The 26,185-nt window shown below is 41.3% G+C and overlaps 1 protein-coding gene across 1 annotated transcript in view; it reads right to left on the bottom strand.

Annotated features, from left to right (window-relative positions):
- Window positions 1-24,265, bottom strand: part of rnf17 (ring finger protein 17) — a 55,255-nt gene extending 30,990 nt beyond the window's left edge. Inside the window, exons 1-15 of the mRNA XM_055155438.1 lie at window positions 24,176-24,265; window positions 16,523-16,635; window positions 13,840-13,934; window positions 13,685-13,766; window positions 9,849-9,938; window positions 9,661-9,764; window positions 5,117-5,285; window positions 4,667-4,740; window positions 3,439-3,501; window positions 3,088-3,284; window positions 2,627-2,716; window positions 2,375-2,533; window positions 1,951-2,122; window positions 1,740-1,881; window positions 117-304 (exon numbers count right to left, since the gene is read on the bottom strand). Of these exons, the coding sequence (XP_055011413.1) occupies window positions 117-304; window positions 1,740-1,881; window positions 1,951-2,122; window positions 2,375-2,533; window positions 2,627-2,716; window positions 3,088-3,284; window positions 3,439-3,501; window positions 4,667-4,740; window positions 5,117-5,285; window positions 9,661-9,764; window positions 9,849-9,938; window positions 13,685-13,766; window positions 13,840-13,934; window positions 16,523-16,635; window positions 24,176-24,242 (1,805 nt within the window). The 5' untranslated portion in view covers window positions 24,243-24,265. The remainder of the gene's footprint in view (window positions 1-116; window positions 305-1,739; window positions 1,882-1,950; window positions 2,123-2,374; window positions 2,534-2,626; window positions 2,717-3,087; window positions 3,285-3,438; window positions 3,502-4,666; window positions 4,741-5,116; window positions 5,286-9,660; window positions 9,765-9,848; window positions 9,939-13,684; window positions 13,767-13,839; window positions 13,935-16,522; window positions 16,636-24,175) is intronic.
- Between the last annotated feature and the right edge of the window lie 1,920 nt (window positions 24,266-26,185).

Here is a 26,185-nt window from a genome sequence, read left to right as displayed (position 1 = left end):
ATAGATAAATATTTCAGTATGTGTCATGAGTCTATATGTGTTTGACTTTCTGAAATGACAAAAAATATTGAACTTTTTCATGATATTCACATTTTTTGAGACAGACTTATATGTACCTGGCCACCTCAATAAAAACCAAATGTTCTCGGACTGATATGTGGGGGCCACTGGCCCTGTTCACAGGGACTTTCTTCAGGTCCACCAGCAGGGAGTGTTTATCCTGTCCCAGAGTCTGCATCTTCACGGTTGTGGCGTTGACCATACTGCGGAATTCAACCTGCGCCTCTTTAGTCCAGCCTTTGGTCTACACACAGCAAAATCATACTGTGATTGGAAAAAGGTCATGTTTTATCCTGCACTAAACATGCAAGATTAGTCTTTATTTGGACAACTCCATACAAGCGAATTAGATGCTCATTTGACCAATTCTGTGACACAAGAACAGACATATGTTGCATTCTGGTTCTAGAATTTGATGTAGTCAATAGTCTATGTCTGCAAAAATTCCTCCTGTAATTCTACAAACTCAGAGGTTCTCAGGGGATTCTAGTCCCGTGTTAAGGCTCATGCAGTGGCGATCTCACACTGATTGACTGGATTATACTCTAATCTAGTTTGATTGAAGAAATAGTTTTTCTCTACAATGAAAAAAGTAAAAACATAAAATTGCGGTAAAAACATGACCTGGAAGTACAACCCCATTGTCGTGGCAACCGAGGACCAGCAGCATGGAGCCTCTATGAAGAAGTTGGGGTGCTTTAGGTGCAAACTTTGAAAAGTCTAGATGGAGGGGCCATATAGCGTGGATGGATTAAAAGAGAACCTGCGGCTGTTTCATGAGAATTCTGATCACATGGATGTCATTGTGACTGCCGATCGCATAAATGGGGTAAGAAACATGATGAAGCTAGAGTCCAAGTGCAGTCCGCTAAAAACAAACTGAAAACAAAAGCAATGTTGGCGACATTATGAATTAAAAGATTCTTGTTTTGTTTTGGTGTTTTTATCAGTCTATCATTTCTGGCATGAAGTCCGTAAAAACAGGTACTTTACTGACATTGCTTATCACGTGCAAATGTACACAAAAAACACAGTGGGGTAATTGCAATTTTACAGACATCCCTAGGTAAAACTAGTGCCATGCGAATAGGACTTTACCCCAAGTGTACACTGACAGTGCGGTTTTATTGTGATTTGTATGCCCCACTGACTGCCGTCTCTACTGCTTTGCTGCTGTGGAAACTGCACTCCTAAGACAACGTATTTGCGTCGATTCATGCTCTAGTCAGGTGTTCACGTGACACATTAGCATGTACAAGAAGCCTTTTGGGAAACAACAGCGGCATTTCACACTACGATCACTTTCTTGCACCTTTGGATACCACTTTATTGTGCTTTTGGATACTGTGGCTCTCTACACTGGGTAAGTATATTTGCGAAGTACCAGAAGTGTGCAGGGATATTTTATTCTGAAAATACACCGTATCTGAGCATCTGATTTCCTGTTTCGTTCATGTGATTTTGTCAGCTTGACGTCAAGTCACTGCTGTGGAGTGAGGCAAAGATAGACTTCTTGCAGCACCGCGTCAAGGTCAGTGTGGTACAAGTGATTTTACTGACTTTCTAAATCTTGTGGGACCAGCGCGAGTCCCGAAATTATGGCCAGTTAAGAATGTTGTGATTTCACATGAATGCAAACTTATAGCCTATTCAACCAGTGAGAGTAGTGCATGTGCTACCAGGTCATAGGGCACCAGATCCTTGAGGCAGCAGCGGATGGCCTGTGGAGCAAACGAGTCCAGCTCAGCCTTGGCCATGTCCGTCATTCTGCGCAGGTAGTTGTTGACTGCCTTGAGTAATGCATCAGACTCTCTGTCCTCACTGTGCAAACACAACACATATAACACCAGTGTCATGACCACACTGAAGTGACTGTTTCAGAATGGGGACCTTTTGATGGTGATGACAGTGGTCAGACCAGTATCGATGAAAAACACTTGCACACTGGCTATCTGATTGACTGGGCAGCATTTGACAGTGTTAGTGTATCCAACCTGAAACACCTCCATCGCTCTGGCCCGGTGCCACAGACCATCTTCATATTTGACAAAGATCAGAGACCCTACGAGACACACAAACACAAGAGCATCAGCACAGCATCTGTGCTCTCATTTTTACACTCAAAATGACAAGAACAAGAGAAAATTCATGCCACTTTCATCAGCACTCATCATTTTTGACAAAAATAGCTCAGAGGAGGGTTTGAAAAGTCACCAAAACTACAGTTGAAGCCATATGAGTAAAACCATGGCCACACTGTGTGTATCTTATATGTGCTTCAGCTTCAGATAGGTGTCCTGTTGGCTACATTCACCTGTGTCTAGTGTGTGGCGGGCACACAGGAGACTGCTTGACTTGGAGCAGTACAGGTTGATCTTCTTGGACAAGAGCTCGCCCTCCTTCTTCTCAGCCACATATTGCACATAGAAGTGATTGGGGTTTACCACATGGGTCACCACAACCCACTGGGTCACTGAAATATAAGCATATAGTCACATATCTGTTCACATGCTGAATTATTAGACCAATCGTAATCTTGGCCAGGCTCAAAGAGTCTGATTTTTACCAGCTCTAGTGTAACTTGTAGACAGTGTTTTCCTCGCCTTCTTCCTGGTCTTCCCACTGGCTAATTGGGGGCCAGTGGGAGGAATGGACACTAACAGAAAACAAAGCAAATATCCATCTGGATTATATTTGCAACACTGTCTGTCTGTATTAATAAAGATTAATGTAAACATTGTCCCTTCAAATGATGTTTTACTGAAAAATACTAATACTATTATTGAATAGACTAAGACAAAAAAATAGCTCAACATTTGAGCTGAAACTAGTTAGAAGTACAACTTACTACTGCTTACAATAGATCTGTGTTCACTTGACCCAAAGTATTCACAACTCCAATTGTTCGTCTTGCTAGCATGAGCATTAACATAAAAAAGCACAACTTGATAGTTGTACACAACAGTGAGAGTAAGTCTCCGTATGCCTGTGTGTGCATGTATGTGTGGTGAGGTGCCCAACACTGACCCTGCTGGCTGTCCTCCATCACCTCCTCGATGATGATGTCTGGGGCCAGGCAACAATGAGAGCCCTGGCGGGAGAGGCTGGGGCTGGGGGAGCCTGCAGAAGAGGGGCTCCTGCTGCCTGGACTGCTGCTGCCTGGGTCTTTAGACCTGCTGTCATCCTGGAGCCAATGAGCCCCCTTGTTTTGTGCAATGTCCTTTCTAAAACATACAAAATTATATATACTTAACATAACCCAATCCAGTAGAAAATATATCAAATGAAGGCAAAATGAACAATAAAATGATTATTATTGCACAGATTAGATATTTTTTCACATAAGGATCACCACTTTGTCCCATAAAACATACTCACTGGTTTGAGAAGTCCAGGACCATAGTTAAAGTCTCCTCCACAATGCCCATGTTAAGTCCACATCTAAAATAGACAGCCTTTAAATTACTTCTTTGTGTTTGGTTAAAAGAAACACAATATTCAACATCTACTTTTAAATGTCCCAATTTGTTGCCCCATTGCACCCTGTTGTATTCTCGCAAAATATTGGTAGATACTACCTACATTAGCATCAGTACAGAACAGGGAAGTAACTCTCCCATCTTGTCCATATGTGGAGTGGAAAATTATCCTTATATACATATAGATCCATTGATGTGAGATGTAAAATAAAGTGGGAGCAGCACACCAGCAACTAGCACCAACACAGTCCTACAACAAGACTGGTGCGAGGTGGAACAGCATTGGACCTGATGTCATTTTGTACTCCATTATCAGCCACTAGTGACTCGACCACATCCAGGCTGAAGACGGGCTCTGTTATGATGCATCAAAGTGCAGGAAATTAATGTAGGGCACTAAAACTTATTATTGTTATAATTAGGGATGCACTGATGCTGATACTGGTATTGAATATTGTGTCGATCCAGGGTATCGGCTATTGGATCCATGATATCAGTTTAGCCTAGATCCTGGTTAGACTCTCTACTGACTGATGTGGCCCAGGACACCTCATGTTTGAACTTTAATTCATACAAAATTCAGTAATTACAGACAGGATACATAACACACAGAACACAAGCAAATTAATTTTGTAATACAATAATTGTGTTTTGAAAGAAAAAAATGCCTGTACATAGGTACAGGTTCATTTCATCAGTATTTTACTTCTTCTGTATTCAAGGCACCATTACTTCCCCCACCACACAGCCACTCCCTTTTACTTGCTGCAGTTTTTAACTGAAAGACATTGGCCACTTTTTTCTTCTACCAAGTTGTTTCATTTGTTTTCATATTAAGTATATAAAATAATGATCCACATGTATCATCGATTCTAACTTTAGATTGGCAGCCTTGCTTCCATTAGTCTCTCTGTACAGAGTGGAGCATGAATGCATAATGCAATTTATAGCACTATATAAATCCAATGAATGAATTTAAACTGGTCAGTCCAGTGAGAAAACTGATTACACCATAGCTCTATTATGTACAAGGGTCCTGTACTTTCATTGTTATTATTTATAGCAGCATTAGCATTAAGCCCTACTTGAGAACATTCTACTCTGTCAGCGTGTCTGATTGGACCAACCTTAACCCTATGACCTCAGACAGACAGCTCAGATCAAACTGGTTGTCCACTGGAGCCTGCAGAGTCTCCAGGACCTGCCCAACACAAACACACAGGTCAGAAGCACATGTCAGACAGAGGAGGCAACAGCATGTAGACACTTTATTTCACTGAGTCAAGCACAGGCAGATCAGCACACACAGCTCAGTGTGTGCAGCTATGGAACAATCCCAGAGGGACTTCACTACATGGAACATAAGGCCATGAGACACACTTAAACATAACACAGTTTCAGTGGAAAAAAAATCAACCAGTCTCCTTTCTTAAGATTTGTGCATAGCTGACTCTTTATGCCTACCACTGCTCTCTTATCAAATTCTACAAAACTATTAGATCGTTAGACTGGTTATCAGACTATTCTTTCTTTCCTGTTGAATTTTAAAAAGCAGTAGGTAAACAGTAAAAAAGCACCTTATCAAGTGGGCAGTACTTCTCAAGGAATTTGACCCGCCGCACTTCCCTGGCCTTCTGCATGGCGAGCCCCAGGCTCCTGAGCCTCTCCTCCACCTGCTTCATCTGGCTCTGCGTTTGGATGAAGTAGGATTCCAGCACAGACAGCTTCTCCAGCTGAGAGTCCTTCCTGATGAAGCAACATTGACTGGCATGGATAATAAGAATTGGAAGATGAATCAAAGATAGCAGCTGTATAAAGGCAAAAACTTTACGTTTGAGACCTAATGTACATAGAAATACGTGGTAAAAACAACTGAAAAGAGCTGTGGGACACCACGATAGAATGGTCACATTTTCATGTCGCCTTTTGACTTTCAAAGGAACCACTGAACCATTAACACACACACTCACACACACAAGTGTAGGAAACGCTGGTGTATCTAAGCCCTGATGAAGACCAGTTAAGGTCGAAATATATTTTTTTCTCGTGCGAGTATCTGGAGTCCGTTGTGTTTTAGTTAAATGCTGGTGTATGTTTAATACATTTTCTGAGATGTGACCCTATCACCATGTGATTAGTTTTGACTAATCAGTGTGATGCCAGGCTAAATATTGCTAGGAATGCAATGATGTTCGATATAATATCGAATCGTTAGATATGAGATACAACTTGTGATATATGTGATCTTTTTACCTCCGCCAAGGAGGTTATGTTTTGCCGGCGTTTGTCTGTTTGTTTGTCTAGCAACATAACTCAAAAAGTTATGTACCGATTTTGATGAAATTTTCAGGATTTGTTGGAAATGTGAAAAGGAAGAACTGATTTAATTTTGAGGGTGATCCGGAAGAAATCCTAGATTCTGGATCACTTTGAAATTTTAGTTAACATTGTGGTAAATGGGGCCAAAAATTTTGTTTCTCAATATCTCGGTTAATTATTGACCAAACCCCATGAAATTTGACTCAGGGATGGACAATCGGATCCTCTTTCATATTCCAAATTGAAAGATACGAGACAAATATTTATGGAAAACACAATTAATATGAGGGGGAATGTAGTCCTTGGCGGAGGTCTGCGCTCTCTGAGTGCTTTTCTAGTTTCAGACTCCATCTGATAGGTTTCACTCATAAATGGTCTGTTGAGACATTTTCTTTGTACTATAACATAGTTTGAGAGTTTAGAAAGAAGATGGGAGAGCTCTGTGTGTCTGTAAGGCAGGGGTCTCAAACTCAAATTACCTGGGGGCCACATTAGATAAAGTCTGAGTGAGGCTGGGCCGCATTGAGTATTCGATAAATAATGGTTGCACGGAAAAAAAGAGAGAGAAAGAACAACACGCAACACACTTTCTTAATCTTTAATAACAGTTCAGAACATGAAAATGTATTCAGAACGTAAGTTTAAACTAATACGTCTACTCTTCTTCTTTTGCCTACTCCTTGCTGGTTGAAACCAGGCTACGATTCATCTTGTACAGCTGAGAGATATTTGGCTTGCAGGAGGAAGCAGATCCTCAGGATAGATTGAAGATGCTCATCAGTGAGCCTTGACCTGTATTAGGTGCTTTCACACCGACAGTATTTGGTGCGCACCAAACGGTCCATTCAAACCAAAAGTGGTTAGTTGGGTTCGTTTGCGTTGGTGTGAAAGCGTCAATCGGACTCTGACCCGGACCAACTCAACCGGACCGAGACCTCAAAAAAGAGGTGGTCTCGGTTCGCTTGAATCCGCACCAAATGACCAACTTTGGTGCGGTTCCTCTGGTGTGAACGCGAACCCGGGTCCAAACCATAGACAGCAGGTCCAAACGAACTATTCTAGATGCATCATGGGAGAAACGCGTCTCCTTTGCCTGTAATGACGCGCTGTACGACTCCAACAGTCACTGCGCACTGGTCTTGGTCGCCACCGTCTGGAACCAGCACATGGAGGACAGAGCCTCCGGACCATCTGACCAACGCGCTTGTAGGACGACAGAAGACCAAGGACCAGACCCCAGCGCTATCGTGAGGAGCTGCGCGCTACTGTGAGCGCTGTTGGCTGCTGCTGTTACCCGAACTCTGGACTGATGCGGTGAGTTTGTACAAAGTTCTACGTTGCTGTTTTATGAGTTCATGGTGATAAGATGAGGACGGCCCGCGGTATTAACAGGGAACATCAGTATTGGTTAACTGGAGGTATCGTTGTTCTACCGGGATACAGAGGCTCGTTAATCGGACCAGTTTTGGTTCATTTGCCGGTGTGAAAGCGGACCACACTGGAGTGTATCTGCTTCTCGTATGTCAAATATGGATGGAAGACGCTTGTTTTTGCCTCGTTACTTTTTGCTAACATGTCGCCAAGCCTCTGGAATAGATCATTGCAGTTTTGTGGTGCTTGCATATTGATGGGACAGCTGTGTTTGCCGCTGAGTGCGCGTGGATTTCGGCAAAGCACAGGTGGAGCTTGGTCATCAGGTTGCCAGCAAGTTACGCACCGAGTGTTGAGCAGGTAAACAGAGAGTCAATGTCTTTTTATTTCTTATTAGCCCCTCCAATAAAGGTCCCATACTTATGAACAGGGGAATTTTGTCAGCGCCTCCTCTGCGCTCTGATACTGTGGTTGTGGGAGCGTAAAGTGAAGTGCGCACACGTGTACCACCACGTGTGGTTTGTTTTGGTTCTTCGGTGACGCCGTATGTGCACGTTTAACAGATCCACTTAGACTCGTTGCTTCACAACTGCTGTAAATTGAGTTTTGGGATGTAAACTGCGTTAATAATCTGTTGTGAATCTGCATGGGCACCGATTGCAGCTTCATCTGTCAGTGCGGCCCGCGGTGGGGGGTGGGATTGTGCGTACATCTACCGCGGGCCGCACTGACATTATTCTTTGGAATCAAGTGGAGGGCCGCAAAAAATCCTTCCGCGGGCCGCAGTTGGCCCCCGGGCCGCGAGTCTGAGACCCCTGCTGTAAGGGCATAGACTGCAGCAGGAGTGTGGGAGGAGCTAATGTCTGTGCTGCTGCTGGAAGCCAGAAAGCAAAGTGCAGGAGAATCAAACTCAGAAAGAAAAGCAATGAAATCATCAAAAATAAATAATCAAAACACCATCTACAAAGGAAAAGCATATTTTAAAAACTGTTTTGCTTAGAAAGCATCATTCTTGTTTTCATTGAATAAAAATTCTGAGCTGTAAATCAATGAACTAAAGCACTTCACATATAGACTACTTTACAGTAGTTGTGCATTGTGCATGTGTATTAAAATGTCATGTTTCAATAATAGCACAGTGTTTATATTATGCTTATTAGCAGGTTGTTTTTTTCTGCATCTTAAAATTTTTGAAACTGAATCGATATCGTGACTCATGTATCAAGATACATATTAAACTAGAAAAGCACTCAGAGAGCGCAGACCTCCGCCAAGGACTACAGTCCCCCTCATATTAATTGTGTTTTCCATAAATATTTGTCTCGTATCTTTCAATTTGGAATATGAAAGAGGATCCGATTGTCCATCCCTGAGTCAAATTTCATGGGGTTTGCTCAATAATTAACCGAGATATTGAGAAACTAAATTTTTGGCCCCATTTACCACAATGTTAACGAAAATTTCAAAGTGATCCAGAATCCAGGATTTCTTCCGGATCACCCCCAAAATGAAGTCAGTTCTTCCTTTTCACATTTCCAACAAATCCTGAAAATTTCATCAAAATCGGTCCATAACTTTTTGAGTTATGTTGCTAACAGACAAACAAACAAACAAACAGACAAATGCCGGCAAAAACATAACCTCCTTGGTGGAGGAAATGATAGGAAAACCGTATTGTTGCTAGGGATGGACAGTTACTGATACTGGATCTCGGCACAGACACTGAATGATTTACTAGATCGGGTATCTGTTCTATGATATGGTTGTCGATATCCTGGCTGGACCTTTATTTGGATGTAATAAAACTATTTACAAGCTGAGTTGGACTGGAATGTCTCATACTGTTTGAACTTTAATTCATACAAAACGGTTCACGAGTTAATTGAAGGATAAATAACAGTCACATAACACTATTGGATCTCATGTGTAGTAAGTTCACTGTCTTTTAAGGAACTAAGTGCTGTTTTTGGCTTGGTGCATAATCATTGCATCCCTAAATATTACAAAACCAAACTTTTAGTCAGTTCCTAGAAATCAGTCAGTCAGATCTTAAAATCCAACTTTTGAAAGGCATAGATTTCTGTCAGCCAAACATGAGCAGTTTGATTTCACACCAGAGGAGAATGCTCTGGGTTTGGGCTGCAGTAGCACAGAGTAGAGAGATACTTTATTGATGCCAAGGGAAATTCATGTTTTGCTGCAGCAAACTGTTGCAGTTAATGTTGTTGCAACATTCACGCTGCGCTTCTCAGTGGCCTTTGTGTCTCAGTCAAATGTCTCAGTGCATTTAACAGGAGGACTGGTAACCTAATAAGCACCTCTAAGAATGTTAACACTGCTAAGACAATATCTCATCTGGCACTTTCCTGAATCCCTATGCCAGTAGTTCTCTTTGTTGCATGATTTTTTGACCCAGTAAAATATTTCATACCACTTCTGGATGCAGTGAATGGCTTTGGTGGTGGCCTGGGTGATCTCTGACTGCAGCCGACGCTTCTCTTTGGAAACTTGTTTAGTCAGGGCTTTGTGGAGATTCTGGACACAAACACATTGGAGTTATAAGGTCAAAGTGAGCGTTGCTTCTTTACATGTACACTAAGACGAGAGATGAACTCTGACCTCTTGAATGTTCTTCAGCTGGGCCATGTTTTCAGAAGCTTGGACCAAAGCTTCATCCACACCCTGCTCAAATTTGTGCAGATCTACAGACTAAAAGGTCACATGTAAAAAACAAACAACTTCAGCATAAGCTCCAGGAAAGACGACCTGGGGAGACGCCCCAACAGGAACAAGCAGTGTCTCTGTTAACAAGGATGTAATTTTATGCATACTGTGTGTTGTTTGTAATCTGTCATTTAGTTGTGTAATTATTGAGTTTTCACTATTTTTGTCACTACGTTATTATTCTGACATACAAGCCTCAGAAACAGCCCAGTAACCATTTTAACCAATCATTTAATACTCCTCAACCAATCAGGACTCACTCTCTGCCAACACAACTTTTAATAGTTTTCAGTGTTTGAGTTTTCTCCATCTGGGATACTTGCTCCACCCGTTCTCTCTGAATTTGGACTCTATTTCTATTAATTTCATCTTTGAATACTCGTGCATCCTTGAGAATGCAAGTTGTGACTATTATGTCATAGTTTTTGGTGTGGAAATTTGTTTGTATTATTTAACTGTTATCTACCTTACTTGCAGTTCTGTTTCATTTATTCTCAACCTGTGCCAACTCATGTATCACTCAAATTGCATATATTTACATCTTACATATGTTTATTCCGGTGGTTACTCCATATTTCATCAATTCTGCAACAATTAATCAGGTTTCTGTTGTTCACATCACCATAGCGTAACTTGTGCCAGTGATGCGTTCATGAACCAAAGAAGTTTGTATTTCACTGTGCTCTGCTGCCGGGCGTAGTACATTCAAGGGCACTCAGAATTTTTTGCCTTTAGGCGAGAACGTGCCACAGTCTCAATTTCATTAGGTTATCATTATAGTGCATTTCTTAATATATTCTATTTGTTTTTTGGACATTCTGTGTTTACATATTTGTTGTTGTTTTGTTTACTATTGCAATGTATCTTAATTTGTTCTATTATTCATTGCATTTAGTGTTTACTTCTGTCTTTTAGAAACCGTAATTCACATGAACCACATGAACCATCAGTCAAGAATATAAACCTCCACATTCAGCAATATAGAATGGCATGAATGTGTGAACTGGCGTCTTGTCCCTTTGTTTTGACAACTTGGGCAGATTGTGGATATCGAGCTAGTCCTAACACAGTCCTCTCCCCCAAGTTTGGGTCTTTTTTCCAACATCTCCTTTTCAGTCACTTTGTTAAGATTTAAAACTATATTTTGATACCAAGTAAAAGACTTGATACTCAATACCCATTCTGATCCCACAATGATAATTAGAAACACTATCTCTATAGTGGACAAGGTCATTCTAAAGCTGTTCAGCAAAGGTTCATTTCTGTCCTGTAAATGTGACTTTTTAGTCGTATTTTTCAGACCATAAGTTGCACATTTTTCGTGGTTTGGGTGGTCCTGCAACTTATACTCTGCTACTACTTACTAGGGATGGGCATTCGATGAAATTTTCTTAATCGATCGTCGGAAGAATTAACGATCGATTATCGATTAATCATTAACGTTTTTTTATATTAAAATTATCATCATTATTATTACTATCTGCACTACTAATCTGCATAAATAAATTCAACTTTACGACATATAAACCGTAACCACTCTAGAGCCACATCAGCCGTTTGAGATTATAATGTGTTTAATTCAGTTTTGCGCAACTCTCACAGAAACAAAACTTAAAACCGCATCGCTAATTTGCATAAAATCAGCGAAGATAAAACTACAGCTCTTGTGCGCTGATGTGGTCAATTTCTGTCGGATTAAAAGACATGATTCAGTGGAATACAGGTTAGTGTGAACATATTTGCGTTTGTCAAAACCAGGACACCGTACAGGGGGTGGGAGGTGGGGACTCGTCATCGACATTGCGCTACTCTTACCTGGTAAAGCTTTTTCCCACTGGACACCGAAACATATGTTCCTGCTTTGTACACTGTGCACATGAACTCACACTTGTCCTGAACGCAACGGAAAGCATGGAATTTCTTGTACAAATCATCGTTAAATAGGCATTTGTGCTTCTGTACGTTGCAGACTGACCGAATGTTTGTGTTAGCTCGCTCCTTCTGAGTGTAGAGAGCTACATGTACGGACCCGTTTGGTCATGCTACGCACAGCAACCTACATTCGGTTTGTCGATTAAAATTAACGTAATCGATGAAATTCTTAATGATCAATTATCGATTAATCGATTTATCATGCCCATCCCTACTACTTACATGTTAAAATTTTCAAACTGATAGCCATGAGAGGGAGCTCTAGGCTTGTGTTATCCTGTACCACTGTCACATGGCACTCTACTGCGCAAGTCGGCTCCAGAAGAAAGAGAAAGAGCCACTGTCCTGTCTGGTATCATGTTAGTGTTACTTCTGTATCATTGACCATTGTAAATTTAAACAAACAAAGACATCTTAAAACATCCTGTCGGGATTCAGAAAGGCTAGAATAATTCTAAGTGGAACTGATGCTGAGTCTGACAACAGCTACACAGAAGAGGAAGCGGCGCTCTGTTTGCCTCCGGAGGTCACTGAGTTGCTCAGAAGTGACACCAAAGACTGACACTCAGAAGTTAACAGTCTGTTGTTCTCTGTTCTATTGTTAGCACTAGAACTTGCCTTTCAAGATAAAATGTCGGTTCCTGGTTTCTGATTTGATCAAATAAATTTCCCCCAAAAAGTGTGACTTATAGTCCGGTGCGACTTAAATATTTTTTTGTTCTTCAAAACGCATTTTTTGGTTGGTGTGACTTACAGTTTGAAAAATAAGGTATTGATATTTGTTCAAATGAGTAGTATCTACACTGCTTTTATTCACGTCAGATCTCAATGCGGGAAAAAAATGCTGGATATCAATAGAAATATGGACAATGGTCAATGTCTTAGGAACAAAAGGATGCCACGTCTTTACATGGAAATCACATTTTCAGCCACAAAGGGCTTCATTTTATAAACAGCCTGAAAATCAAAGTGAAATTTTGCCAAAATTTTATTTCTGCAACTCAAAATGCAACAAGGATAGTGTCCTGTGGGATGTTCTCCCAGATCTGTGTAAGGGCATCACTGAGCTCCTGTAGAGTCTGAGGAGCAACCTGACGACGTCTGATGTCCCAGACATAGTGTCCCAGAGGAACCCTGGACCTACTGCACCAGCGTAGAGTCTGACAATGGGTTCAAGGATTTCATCACTATACCTACTGGCAGTCAGACTGCTGTTTGCAAGTCAGAAGAGATCTGTATGTCCCTCAAAGGACCTCCCCAGAACATCACCGACCCACCACCAAATTATGTAGGTTGGACAATGTTGCAGGCAGCAGAACGTTCTCCTTGTCTTGTCTTGAATCTCTGTGCACCCCTCCCCGCTCCTAACTTGCCTAAACAATTTTCTGTGGGAAACACTGTGAACCTGCTCTCATCTGTGAAAAGCACAGGGCACCAGTGGAGGACTTGCCAGTTCTGGTGTCGTCAAGCAAATGCCAATGGAGCTCCATGGTGTTCAGGACCCACTACAGGACGTGGCTCCCTCAAGCCACCCTCATGAAGTGTGTTCGTGATCGTCTGGGCAGAGACACTCACAGCAGTGACCTGCTGGAGGTCATTTTGTAGGGCACGGGCAGTGTTCAACCTGTTCCTCTGTGCAATCCAACATATTTTTTATCCACATAAAGATCTGATGTGTTTTCAAACTGTTCCTTTAAATTTATTTGAGCTGTATAGTTTCTATACTAGTTTGAATATCAATTAGTAACTGAACTCAATACAACTCTAAGAGCAAGTGGAGCTTTTGGGACAGGACATACCTGATAGGCACTGTCCTCCCAGAGCGGGTGGCCATCCTGGAGCAGAGGTTCTCTGTTCCTGGGCCGAGCGGGGCGGCTGAACCTTTGGACACACAGACACGCACACATAGTTAGCTGCAGTTGTCATGAAGACAGGAATGGATCCTCTGCTCTACCTCCTCTTGTTCATCTTGGCTGTGTAAAGCAGCCCAACAATTCTGCAGTCTTCTGTCAGCCCATCTACTCCCATCTCAGGCAGTGTGGACTCCACCTGTAGACACACGAATGCACGCACACACACGCGCACGCACGCACACACGCGCACACACACACACACACACACTTAAGCCATGGAACTAACTCACTGCTTTATTAAAAAGGGGTTATTACACTTCTACTGGGTATTAACTGCTAACACATAACATAGGTCACCATGTTACCTTTGTTTTACATTTGCTGGAAATCACTATATTTGCTGAAATGTATTAACATGTTTAATATGTTTCATGCTCTGAGTCTCCCCTCCCTTTGCTCCCCGGAGTAAGTTACTCCCTTAGAGTGCATGACACTCATATATCATTATATCAGAGTACATTATAATCAGTGTGCATCCCACTAATGAAACTACAGCACATCACATCAGGGTTGTGAAGTTGCAGTGTAGTTTTGTATCATGTTTTTGTATATTTATGGAGAATTGTCGTGTAGGAGCATGAGTGATGTAGGCTTGTGGGCGGAGCAGTGCACAGAATCTTACAACTAACCGTAAGGAGGGTTGGAATAGGGCCCAGGAAATATCACTAGATTAGGCAAACATGCAAGGATCACACCTAAAACCTCTTCGGGCAAATGTCTGATGAGGGAACAACTTTAGAACATGGTTAAATTAGACATTTCATCAACAGTTTTCATTTCTTGTTAAAACATTTGGAGGAGTTTTTCTCCTCAAACATGAGGTTTTAAATTGTTAATCGTTATAGCAACCATCCCAATATTAATCATTCTGAAACCCAAGGTTAGAGGTTACGCAAACATTACGATTACGCAAACATTTGGAATTTTGACAGTGAGAAGCATAGCTGTGTGAGTGTCAGTGGTCTGGGAAGCTATAAGGGAATAGCTTAACAGGGTTCCCTGGTTAATTACAACTGGATATTTTGATGTTTGCAGAGAATATGATGTTAAATAATTGTTATTTCTATTGTGATAAATCTAGCAGACCAAAATGATGATGATGATCATTTCAGTTAAGAGTTAATGAGATGCACATAGACTGTATAAAGAAGTGGACTAAGTGCTCTTTTCTCCCATGGGCACACGCAAATGATCGCTTTGACCAATCAGAGCGAGAGGAAGTAGAGCGGAGCAGAGTGGAGCCTGAGCTAATGATTTCTAAAGCGTTTTTTAAGACAACTGAAGGATTTTGAGCTGAGAAAAAGTTTATGATCTAAAAATAGGTAAAAATCTGCAACAAATCCAACATTATTGAAAGTTGTAGGTGCCCTGTCAGCTGAACATGAGCAGTGTGTGATTACAATGCGCTCTATGAGAAAAATCCTCTCTCAGCCCAGGGGATTATTTTAGGTGAAGTTCCAGTGAGTGACCAGTTGGCATCAACGGGAGGCAGCTACAAGCTAGCAATACCCTATCCAGTTATTTTTATAGATCCATGGGTTTACTTAGCAGCGAAATGCACTAGCTGTCAATCAAACCTGTTGCTAACTCTAGCAGGAGCGACACTGGGGAATGAAGGCGTCTGATCGGTCCTTTATTTATGTTCATATCTTGATTTAGGAACAAAGTGGAGAAAAAAAAAAATTCAGGATCATGTAGAGTGGATTAATATGAACATTAAAGACCAACATGACGAGGCTCACAGCAGCAGGTACAGAGAGAGGAGCCACAAGATCCCAATGGAAGTCAATTAGAGCCAGAGTCAGTAGGAGCCAGAAGAGCCTCCTGGAGCACTTCCTATTTGGAAAGTGGTGACTAGTGTGTTAGTATGTCCATTCATATATACTGTCTATGGAGATGCACAAGGGAAATGTTATTCTGCCTAACAATGTGCCTTTGACACTACTCTGATGCTGCTCCTCTGACACTCTAATGAGCCACTGGGCTCACAGACAATACCTAAAGCCAATAATGTGACCAGGAGGGCTGCAAGATTGATTGCAATCGAATCAAAATCACAATTTGAATGGATGCAATTAGCAAATTGCTAAAATTCCAGTTTTTGAAGTACCATAATTTCCTCCACACACAAATTGCGTTTTATTCTGCATAAAAAGTGCTAACCCTATAGTTTAGATTTGTACAAACATGTTCTGAAATGTGATTCTTATATTACTTTGTCAGATTTCAGTGTTTTTGTCAGTTCGTCTGTGAACATGAACTGAATCCTATTATTAAAAGGGGATATTAAGCAAAACCTTTTTGAGCTTTCTACCATGTTATGACATCCTCATCCAAATCATGCCTGAAGAGGTTTAGAGATCATCCATGCATGACTGAGTATTTTAGTGATCTCTCCTGGGCTCTATTCAACTCTCTTTACACTTAGCAGTAAAATGTGTTCAATGCCCCGCTCACAAACCTACGTTACCCATGCTCACACAAGGCAATTCTCCATAAATATACAAAAACATCATACAAAACTGTACACAGCAACTTGACAAACCTGATGTGCCACGCAGCAGTTTCATTAGCGCAGGGGTAACTTTGTTCGCACAGAGCCACGTATTGAGATATTTTTGAAGCAGAGGGCCACAGACTGATGTCTACACAGTGAACCATTCAGATTTTGCCTAATGGTTCAGGCCTAATAAGCATCTGTTGTCAGAATCTGGCAGTCTGTACCTCACACTGTGGACATGTGATGGCACTGTTGTGCTCCATGGATCTCAGGCAGGATGAGCAGTAAATGTGCCCACAGAGCAGCACCCGCGGCAGATTCCCCTCCACCTCATCCTCTGCCAAAACACACGGTCAGTCAATTAGAGCAGTGCTTCTCAAACTGTCGTTGAGTACATGTGGTATTTAGTAGAGATCGACCGATATGAGATTTTTCATGGCCGATGCTGATACTGAGTGTTTAGAATTGGGAGAAACCAATAGCTGATCAGCTGTGCTGATATGCAGATCAGATTTTGATCATTTCCCCCAGCTTATGACATTTTAATTTACTACACACTCAGTGTTGTACCACAAACCTACAAGAGAGCCGTGTAGTCACATTTTCTGCAGTTATGGCTGTGCACTAAAGTGTTCAAATTAGAGCCCGACCGATATAGATTTTCTTGTGGCCGATATGAAACGGATATAATCGGAGTTGGAGCTGCCGATAGCCGATAAATTTGCCGATATATTTAGTGATGTAAAAATTCACTGTAAATCTTGAATTGTTTAAAAAACTTAGGTTTGGCTCTAGTGGATTCTAAATTGGGTTTATTTAGGCAACATTTATTGTTGTTCTGCCTCTTTACATCACATTTACATACAGTAGATTGGCCTAATGGTCATTTTTGCATCACATTCTAGCTACTAGTGATGGGTATTCCAGTTTTTTTTTTGGAAAACCGGCTCTTTTGGCTCAGCTCACTAAAGCAGCTGGCTCTTTCGGCTCCCAAGCGACTCTTGAGATTGTTTTGTTACAAGCAGGACTAAATCAGAACTGAACCAGGACTGAAAAAGGACTAAACCAGGACTAAAACAGATTTAAATCATGTGTGAAACAGGACTGAGTGTCAGGACTTGGTTTCTATCTCTCTCCTTCACTCGAGCCCAAGATTAGTCCTGGTTTATTCATTTTATGCTGAACTGCAGCCAAATATGCACTTTTTTTTATTATCCCGTGCACACGCAGATTTCTGAAAGTTTTCAGCCCCTGCTGCTGTCAAACTACGGGTCTACATGCGGCTTGAAGAGAAAAAGTGAGAAAAAGAGAAAACACAGCTCCCAATAAGAAACATGCTCCTGTTGTTCGCTTCAACGAGCCGGCTGTAAGAGCCGCTTCGTTCGCGACCGACCCATAACTCCTAGCTAGTAAATAAACTACCGCTATTAGCCTTTAGCCGTAAAAACGTGCGCGCCGCGGTAATTAATTATATGCATAAATGTGGATCATTCACACATCTATTCACAGGTCATTTACATATCAATGCAGGTCCAGTAACAAATATACGGCCAATGTAGTCACTTTACAATAGGCCAATAGAAAACAGCCTGTTTATGTGTGAGAGCTACAGCAGCTAATCGCTAACAAAACCTAAACTGGCTTCAAAGTCGATGTATTTCCAACACTCACCGCTCACACAGGCTCCTCCTCACATCACAAGTCTGCACTAATAAAAGTCCTTTTAATCCAGACTCAAACCGATTGTCGTAAAAAGAATATAATCTCAGTGTTGCGCACCGCTGCGGGTGTAAACAAACACAGGTGAGTGAAGTGACGTGACTCTGTGGTGTGTTCAGGGACAGTACGGACACACACACAGACAAATTACACCGCAGATAAATACTGATGCGGAGCCACATATTTATCTGTCTGTAAATTGGATTAAATGAACATAATGTAGAGAGTCTAAGCTTTATAACGAGGTATAACATGCCCACGTGAAATATCGGCCCATATCAGCGAGCATATCGGCCGATAGCCGATATGTCTCCAGGTGCCCATAATGGCCAATAATATCGGCCAGCCGATATATCGGTCGGGCTCTAGTTCAAATAAAGCATTATGTGACAAACAAAGCTTTATATGACAAAATATATAAGATATATAAGACAAAATATTGACTTACGCTGGAAGAAGACTGATAGTTGACACTATTTTTTAATCTATGTTATAATGTTGTCATGTTCACAATAATTACTATATCGACTTGTCATTCAATAAAGCAGCAACAATATCTTTTGGGGTCAATATTTATTGTGTGTACACTGTCTTTGCACTACTGGGAAAGTTTTGGTTATTTTTTAGCTATATGATATGATTTAAGCCGTAAAAGGTTGAATTAATTAATTCTAAGACTCATTATAGATGTAAACTAACTACTAAAGTTGTTTACTTGTTGCAGCTCATGTTTTTTAAGCAATACTGGACATTTAGAATGGGATTTGTGGTTTAAATCTGCTTTTGGGTTATTGAATTTATGGCATACATCAGTTTCAGTATGATTGTTTATCATCTTTATTTACTAAAACAATATGTCAAAGTTTAAAATTTGTTATCATGACAGACGTAGTTATTTCCTCATCACAAACAAACCTTGTTTTATTTCTTTCACACATGTGTAACACACAAACCCTGCATGTTTAGGCTGAGTTCTTCTCTCACTCTGTTCCACCATATGATTCCATGTGGCAATACAGGAAGTGCTCCATTGTGGTTTTAAAATCCATACATCTTCACTAGAATGATTTTGGATGATTTCAGACCTGGAATCAGCAATCTCTATTAAACTTTCTGACCTGAGAGAGTGGCAGCAGCCAGCAGGTCATAGCAGCTCCTGAAAGATCAGATCATCTTTTCACTGTTCCTCCTTACACCTATGGTATATTGCTGAGATATTTTATTACTTGTTTCTATTTCATTTTATTTTACTTGTACATGTACATTTATATAATTATGCCATATTTGAGTAAAGTCTCTTGATATTTTTTTTTCTTATCTAGAATTTATTATTACCATTTATATTTTCTCCCTTTTTTATTATTTATATTGTGATGTGTGAGCTACTGTGTCCAAGTCATTTCCTTTGTGGATGAATAAAAGTTGTCTAAATCAGTCTAAGTCTAAAGACTTAGACTTAGACTTAGACCCCCCCCCCCCCCACCCCCCCCCACCCACCCCCCCCCACACACACACACACACACACACACACACTGTATGCATTAATTTAATAATTGAGCAACTAGTGCTCTGAGTCAATCCACAATGTTAATAAACCTCAAACCTGAATATTTAAGAAAGTACAAGTGAAGATTTGGCTTTCTTAGGAAAAAATCGATGGGTGCACAATTATTGGGCACTATATTAATGTGCAGAATTATTATGCAACTAAATGAAAAATTAACATTTTCCATTCTCACTTGTTTCTTTTCATCTGTCAGAATAGTAAACAATAGTAAAATTTGCTAATAAACATTTCTGATATTTCAAAAATAAATCAATGACCAATATAGCCTCCTTCTTCTCAATAATAGCCATAAGCCTTCCATTCATGGAGTCTGGTAGTTTCTTGATCTCTTGGCAATCAACTTTTGATCAGCAGCAACCACAACCTCCCAGACATTGCTCAGAGGTGGACTGTTTTCCTTCACTGTAAATCTCCCGTTTAAGAAAGGCCCACAAGTTCTCAGAAGGGTTTAGGTCAGGTGAGGAAGGAGGCCTTGTTATTATTTTTTCATCTTTAAGGCCTTTACTGGCAGCCATGCAGTGGAATACTTCGATGCATGTAATGGAGCACTGTTCTGTGTAATATTCATGCTCCTCTTAAAAGACTTTTCCCTGTACCAGTGCTTGAAGAAAGTGTCTTCTAAAAACGGCAGTAGGTTTTCATTTTTGAGTTCATCTTCAACCCGAAAAGGTCCAACAAGCTCATACTTGCCCATACCAGTACTCCACCTCCACCTTGCTGGTGTATGAGTCGAAGTGGAGCTCTGTGCCCATTACAGATCCAGCCACAGGTCCATGTGGTCTGTCAAGAGTTACTCTCAGTTTGACGGTTCTGTCAAACATGCCCCAATATCTTTCCAATTTCAAAAGTGCCGCTTCCCTCTGAAAGACTTTTTACAATTTTTGATTTTTCAGAGTCAGTTCAATCTCTTTTTTGGCCCATTTTGCCTGAATAGAAGCTGCCTAATAATTCTGCATACCTTGATATAGGGTGTTGATTTCCTTAGTCCACACCCTCCCTTGACAAATACACAAAAAATGCTTAAATCCAATAAAAATTCAAGTGTATACAACTTGGAGTTGAACACATTGTCAAAGACTGAAGAAAACCTGAGTCTTTTACCAGACTTACAAAGACAAAGACATACTGACCTATATAAGTGGATTTCTGCACCTAAATGGGCTGGCAGCTAATCAGTATTAGTGCTGTCATGCGATTAAAAAAATTGATCTGTAATTAATTAATCTAATTAATCTCATTTTAATCTCACCTAAAAATTGCTGAGAAAAGCCTTCAATTTGGTATTTTCATTTAAATTCATTATTATGTTATTGTGGCAGATCAAAAGACTGATATAGATTAAAAAAGTGACTTTATAAAGTCATTTATTGTTTAACAAATCTCTCCAAATTGGCTGTTGAGCCCAAGTCTCCATGAATAAGAAACTGTTTGCTGTAAAGTAGCAAAGACGAGGAAATCTGAACATAATAACTTTTGTCTACTTAAAGACAATAAAAAAGTCCAGTCTTTCCTTAACCATATTAAAAATATTATTGATAGAGAAATGCTTTATATATGAGATCACTGGTTTTAGTCCTGGTTTAGTCCTGGAAAGGGTTAGTCCTGGTTTTAGTCCTGGTGTTAGTTCTGGTTTAGTCCTGGTTTAGTCCTGGTTTAGTCCTGGTTTAGACCTGGTTTAGACCTGGTTTTAGTTCTGGTTTTAGTTCTGGTTTAGTCCTGGTTTAATCCCGGATTAGACCTGGTTTAGTCCTGGTTTAGTCCTGGAGTTAGTTCTGGTTTAGAGGCGCACAGGAGGAAGCGCAGTTTACGCAGCGTACGCGAGAAAACACGATCCACACGCAACTCACGGGAGCACGTCGGTGTCCGCGCAGTGTCTATGGAAGGAAACGTGGTCCGCGCGTTCTCAGGTTAATGACGATGATGAAGCTGTGTGTTTGTGTGTGTTTGTGTGCGTGTCCCCTCATGTGGCAGGTCACTATAGGACAGTAGTGCAGACATCATGAGCCTATGCAGGTTGTTTTCACCAGTGACATTTAAGTTGTAGGCCATATTATGTTTCTTATTTTCTTTTATATTTCACGTCGGGAGAAGAATTTCCAAGACACGAATGTCTTTTTACCTGTGCACTGCTGCCTCTGTTCTACTGGCTCTTCGACCTCATCCATTGTGCACTGACGCCACCAACGTGAACATGATGTTTACATCGCTGTTACTGCGCGCGTTTTGTGTGGGTTTCCGGCAATGAGTGGAATTACCGAAATAAAAAAATGTATAAATGTGTTTTTTTTGTGTGTGTGTGTGTTGTTGTCCCAACAACACATAAAAACAGGTTTTATAATAAAGCAACTCGCATACAGAAACAGTAAAGTTAGAGATTAAAAATGAGATTAACGCAATTAAAAAAATAACGCGCTAAATATGACTGTAATTAATTAATCGCAATTAACGCAATAATATGACACCCCTAATCAATATATACATTAATTAAGCAATTCATGTATTTTTGCATCAGCGTTTTCTTCTTTAGTCTCATTTAGTCTCATTACGATTCAAAAACTTTAAGTCTGTGTATTGTTGATTAGCATTAAATTATATATTAATGAGGCAGAGAGTAGAGAAATGAGAAGTGAAATGATCCCAAATGCTTTCTGCTAAACACAGTTAATGTTTAATGGTAACTGACGATAAAATCACAAACTAAAGTTAAATCAATCGTTTTTCTGTGTATTAAATAAGTGATCTAGCCTATGTTAATTACCACATCTGCATTAGTGAGAGCACATTGTATTTTCGCTATTTTAGCCATTTAAATCATTTAAACCAGGGGTGCTCACACTTTTTCAGCATGCGAGATACTTACAAAATGACCAAGTCATAAAGATCTACCTAATACAAAGCCAAGCAAACTGCACTGAAACACTCTGTGCCCCTTTTTTTTTGGACCCTCCCCCACAGTTTGAGAACCTCTTCTTTAAGAGAACTTCCTCTGGCACTTTACACAAAACTATGAAAAAAGTGAAGGAAGATTTTTAAACCAGTTTTTTAAAGTTCCAAACTAGAGTTGCATTCTTTTCTGGTTTTGCAGTGATATTTACCAGCCTCTGCACGTTTACCAAACCAAACGCACATCGTGACAAACACAGATTCATTTGTGCACTTTTGTTAGGCAAACTTCAGCCAAATGTGGCAGTAGGTCTGTTCTGTAGATCCGCTCTATGCTGTAGACCTGCTTTGTGCCAACACTGTAACACAAATTTAGACTGGTTTTTGCTTCACGTTTGGTCTTGCTCTTCTAATCAGCCGCACTGTGGGAGGGGCTTGTGTTCGCTGTACGCAGGAAGGAGCGAGAGCGTGAAAAGGTAAGGGGCGGCGTGCTGACGTGAGGCAGATGGACAGGTAGGATGTTTAAGAAGTTGAACCTGCCCTGTGATGCACGCTGGTACACGAGGGCACACGCTGTCGCAGACGAGCCGTGCGTAGGGAGCGTGTGTATTTGTGATGTGCCGTAGAGTCTCCGCGGGTTTCAAATGAGCGCACAGGCTGCACTGAGACGCCCCACACGCTCCTGCACCCCGCTACAAGTTTATTACCAACAGCAGCGGGCGTAATGAAATATGATCGCACTTGTTGACGCACTTGTTGAGTGTCAGACCTTGAGTGAGAGACAAGACCGAGTCCAAACGCGAGTCCGAGACGAGACACGGCGATCTACCCACACGACCTTGGCGATCGACTGGTAGATGGCGATCGACTAGTAGATCACGATCGACGTATTGAGCACCCCTGATTTAAACGATATCAATATATCGTTTATTACAACAATATCAGTAATCATTACATGTACCAAGCTTTATAACAAATAAAGTATATTACAAAGCCTCCTTTTTGATGATTTAACAAGGCTTAAAGTAGGGATGTCCCGCGGATCGAGGCATTTTTATGGACTTACATCGGATTCGGTGGACAGGGCAGCTGTGCTAACACTGGAGCTAACCCCCAGAGGAGCTCAAACCATGGCTTAAACACACACCGAACCGCTACAAACCTGATTGTTACATATGTTAAGTGGCTTAGGCAGGCTCCTTGTCTTTTTACATGAATAATATGGCGGTGCCATTCATTCTGCAAACGTGGTGTCCAAGGGTGCAGGAGCACTGAAGACACACTGCTGTCAAACACTGTAGTCTCTGATTGCGATTTAGGATTTTGCCACATGTACGAAATGGTCTAAATTCACTGCACAAAAACACGGAAAATAAGATATTCTTCCATAGGTTTGCTTATGATTGCTCATGTGACTGTGCTAGAAAGTTCAACATATAGCATTAACTCCTCTCACCCTACAAGTGCAGCCTCAAGCACCAAAGATACGACTATAACAGTACAAATAAACACGATTTGGTTCATAGATTGTAAAATAGTAGGGCTATATATGGTTCAAGTTCAAAATAGCATTGGTTAGCTGGTTAGCTAGCAAGCTAGCGGTGCGCACACCGCCGTGCGTAACATTTTCACACGTCAGTTTTAGTCACAGTTCCAGTTATAAAAACATGAGTTTGGATTAGAAGTGGTGAAAGAGTTGGTGCAGTACCGGGAAGGGTGTAGGGCTCTCCACACAGCAGGCATACCGCGGCTTGAGGCTGTTTAGCGGACTCCATCGCTCCTCTGCACGATCTGTCTGCACAACGTGCTGCAAGATCTGCAACAGCCTCCGCGCTTATGCGGTATATACGGTTTATACGAGTGTATATGTGGCTGTGAGTGTATATATGGGCTGTGAGTGTATATACGGCTGTGAGTGTATAGACTGTATATACAGGCTGTGAGTGTATATACGGGCTGTGAGTGTATATACAGCTGTGAGTGTATATACGGCTGTGAGTGTATACATGGGCTGTGAGTGTATACACGGCTGTGAGTGTATACACGGCTGTGAGTGTATATATGGGCTGTGAGTGTATACACATGCTGTGAGTGTATATACGGCTGTGAGTGTATATACGGCTGTGAGTGTATACACGGCTGTGAGTGTATATACGGCTGTGAGTGTATATACGGGCTGTGAGTGTATATACGGGCTGTGAGTATATATACGGCTGTGAGTGTATATACAACTGTGAGTGTATATACACGGGCTGTGAGTGTATATACGGCTGTGAGTGTATATACGGGCTGTGAGTGTATATACATATACGGCTGTGAGTGTATATACACGGGCTGTGAGTGTATACACGGGCTGTGAGTGTATATACGGCTGTGAGTGTATATACGGCTCTGAGTGTATATACGGCCATGAGTGTATATACGGCTGTGAGTGTATATATGGGCTGTGAGTGTATATACGGCTGTGAGTGTATACACTGTATATACAGGCTGTGAGTGTATATACGGGCTGTGAGTGTATATATGGGCTGTGAGTGTATACGCATGCTGTGAGTGTATATACGGCTGTGAGTGTATATACGGCTGTGAGTGTATACATGGGCTGTGAGTGTATACACGGCTGTGAGTGTATATACGGCTGTGAGTGTATATACGACTGTGAGTGTATACACGGGCTGTGAGTGTATACACGGCTGTGAGTGTATATACGGCTGTGAGTGTATATATGGGCTGTGAGTGTATATACGGGCTGTGAGTATATATACGGCTGTGAGTGTATATACGACTGTGAGTGTATGTATGGACTGTGAGTGTATATACGGCTGTGAGTGTATATATGGGCTGTGAGTGTATATACATATACGGCTGTGAGTGTATATACACGGGCTGTGAGTGTATACATGGGCTGTGAGTGTATATACGGCTGTGAGTGTATATACGGCTCTGAGTGTATATACGGCCGTGAGTGTATATACGGCTGTGAGTGTATATACGGCTGTGAGTGTATATATGGCTGTGAGTGTATAAATGGGCTGTGAGTGTATACACGGCTGTGAGTGTATATACGGGCTGTGAGTGTATACACGGCTGTGAGTGTTTATACGGGCTGTGAGTGTATATACTGCTGTGAATGTATATACGGCTGTGAGTGTATACATGTGCTGTGAGTATATACGGCTGTGAGTGTATATACTGGCTGTGAGTGTATATATGGGCTGTGAGTGTATACACATGCTGTGAGTGTATATACGGCTGTGAGTGTATACACGGCTGTGAGTGTATATACGGCTGTGAGTGTATATACGGGCTGTGAGTGTATATACGGGCTGTGAGTGTATATACGGCTGTGAGTGTATATACGACTGTGAGTGTATATATGGACTGTGAGTGTATATACGGCTGTGAGTGTATATATGGGCTGTGAGTGTATACACATGCTGTGAGTGTATATACGGCTGTAAGTGTATATACGGCTGTGAGTGTATACACGGGCTGTGAGTGTATACACGGCTGTGAGTGTATATACGGGCTGTGAGTGTATATACGGGCTGTGAGTATATATACGGGCTGTGAGTGTATACACGGGCTGTGAGTGTATATATGGGCTGTGAGTGTATACACGGGCTGTGAGTGTATATACGGCTGTGAGTGTATATACGGGCTGTGAGTGTATACACGGGCTGTGAGTGTATATACGGCTGTGAGTGTATATATGGAC

The sequence above is a fragment of the Boleophthalmus pectinirostris genome, unplaced genomic scaffold (assembly GCF_026225935.1).
Source record: "Boleophthalmus pectinirostris isolate CB_2022bp ecotype Guang Dong unplaced genomic scaffold, ASM2622593v1 HiC_scaffold_1, whole genome shotgun sequence".
NCBI classification, from domain to species: Eukaryota; Metazoa; Chordata; class Actinopteri; order Gobiiformes; family Gobiidae; genus Boleophthalmus; species Boleophthalmus pectinirostris.
This window is presented reverse-complemented; position numbering and strand designations above follow the sequence as displayed.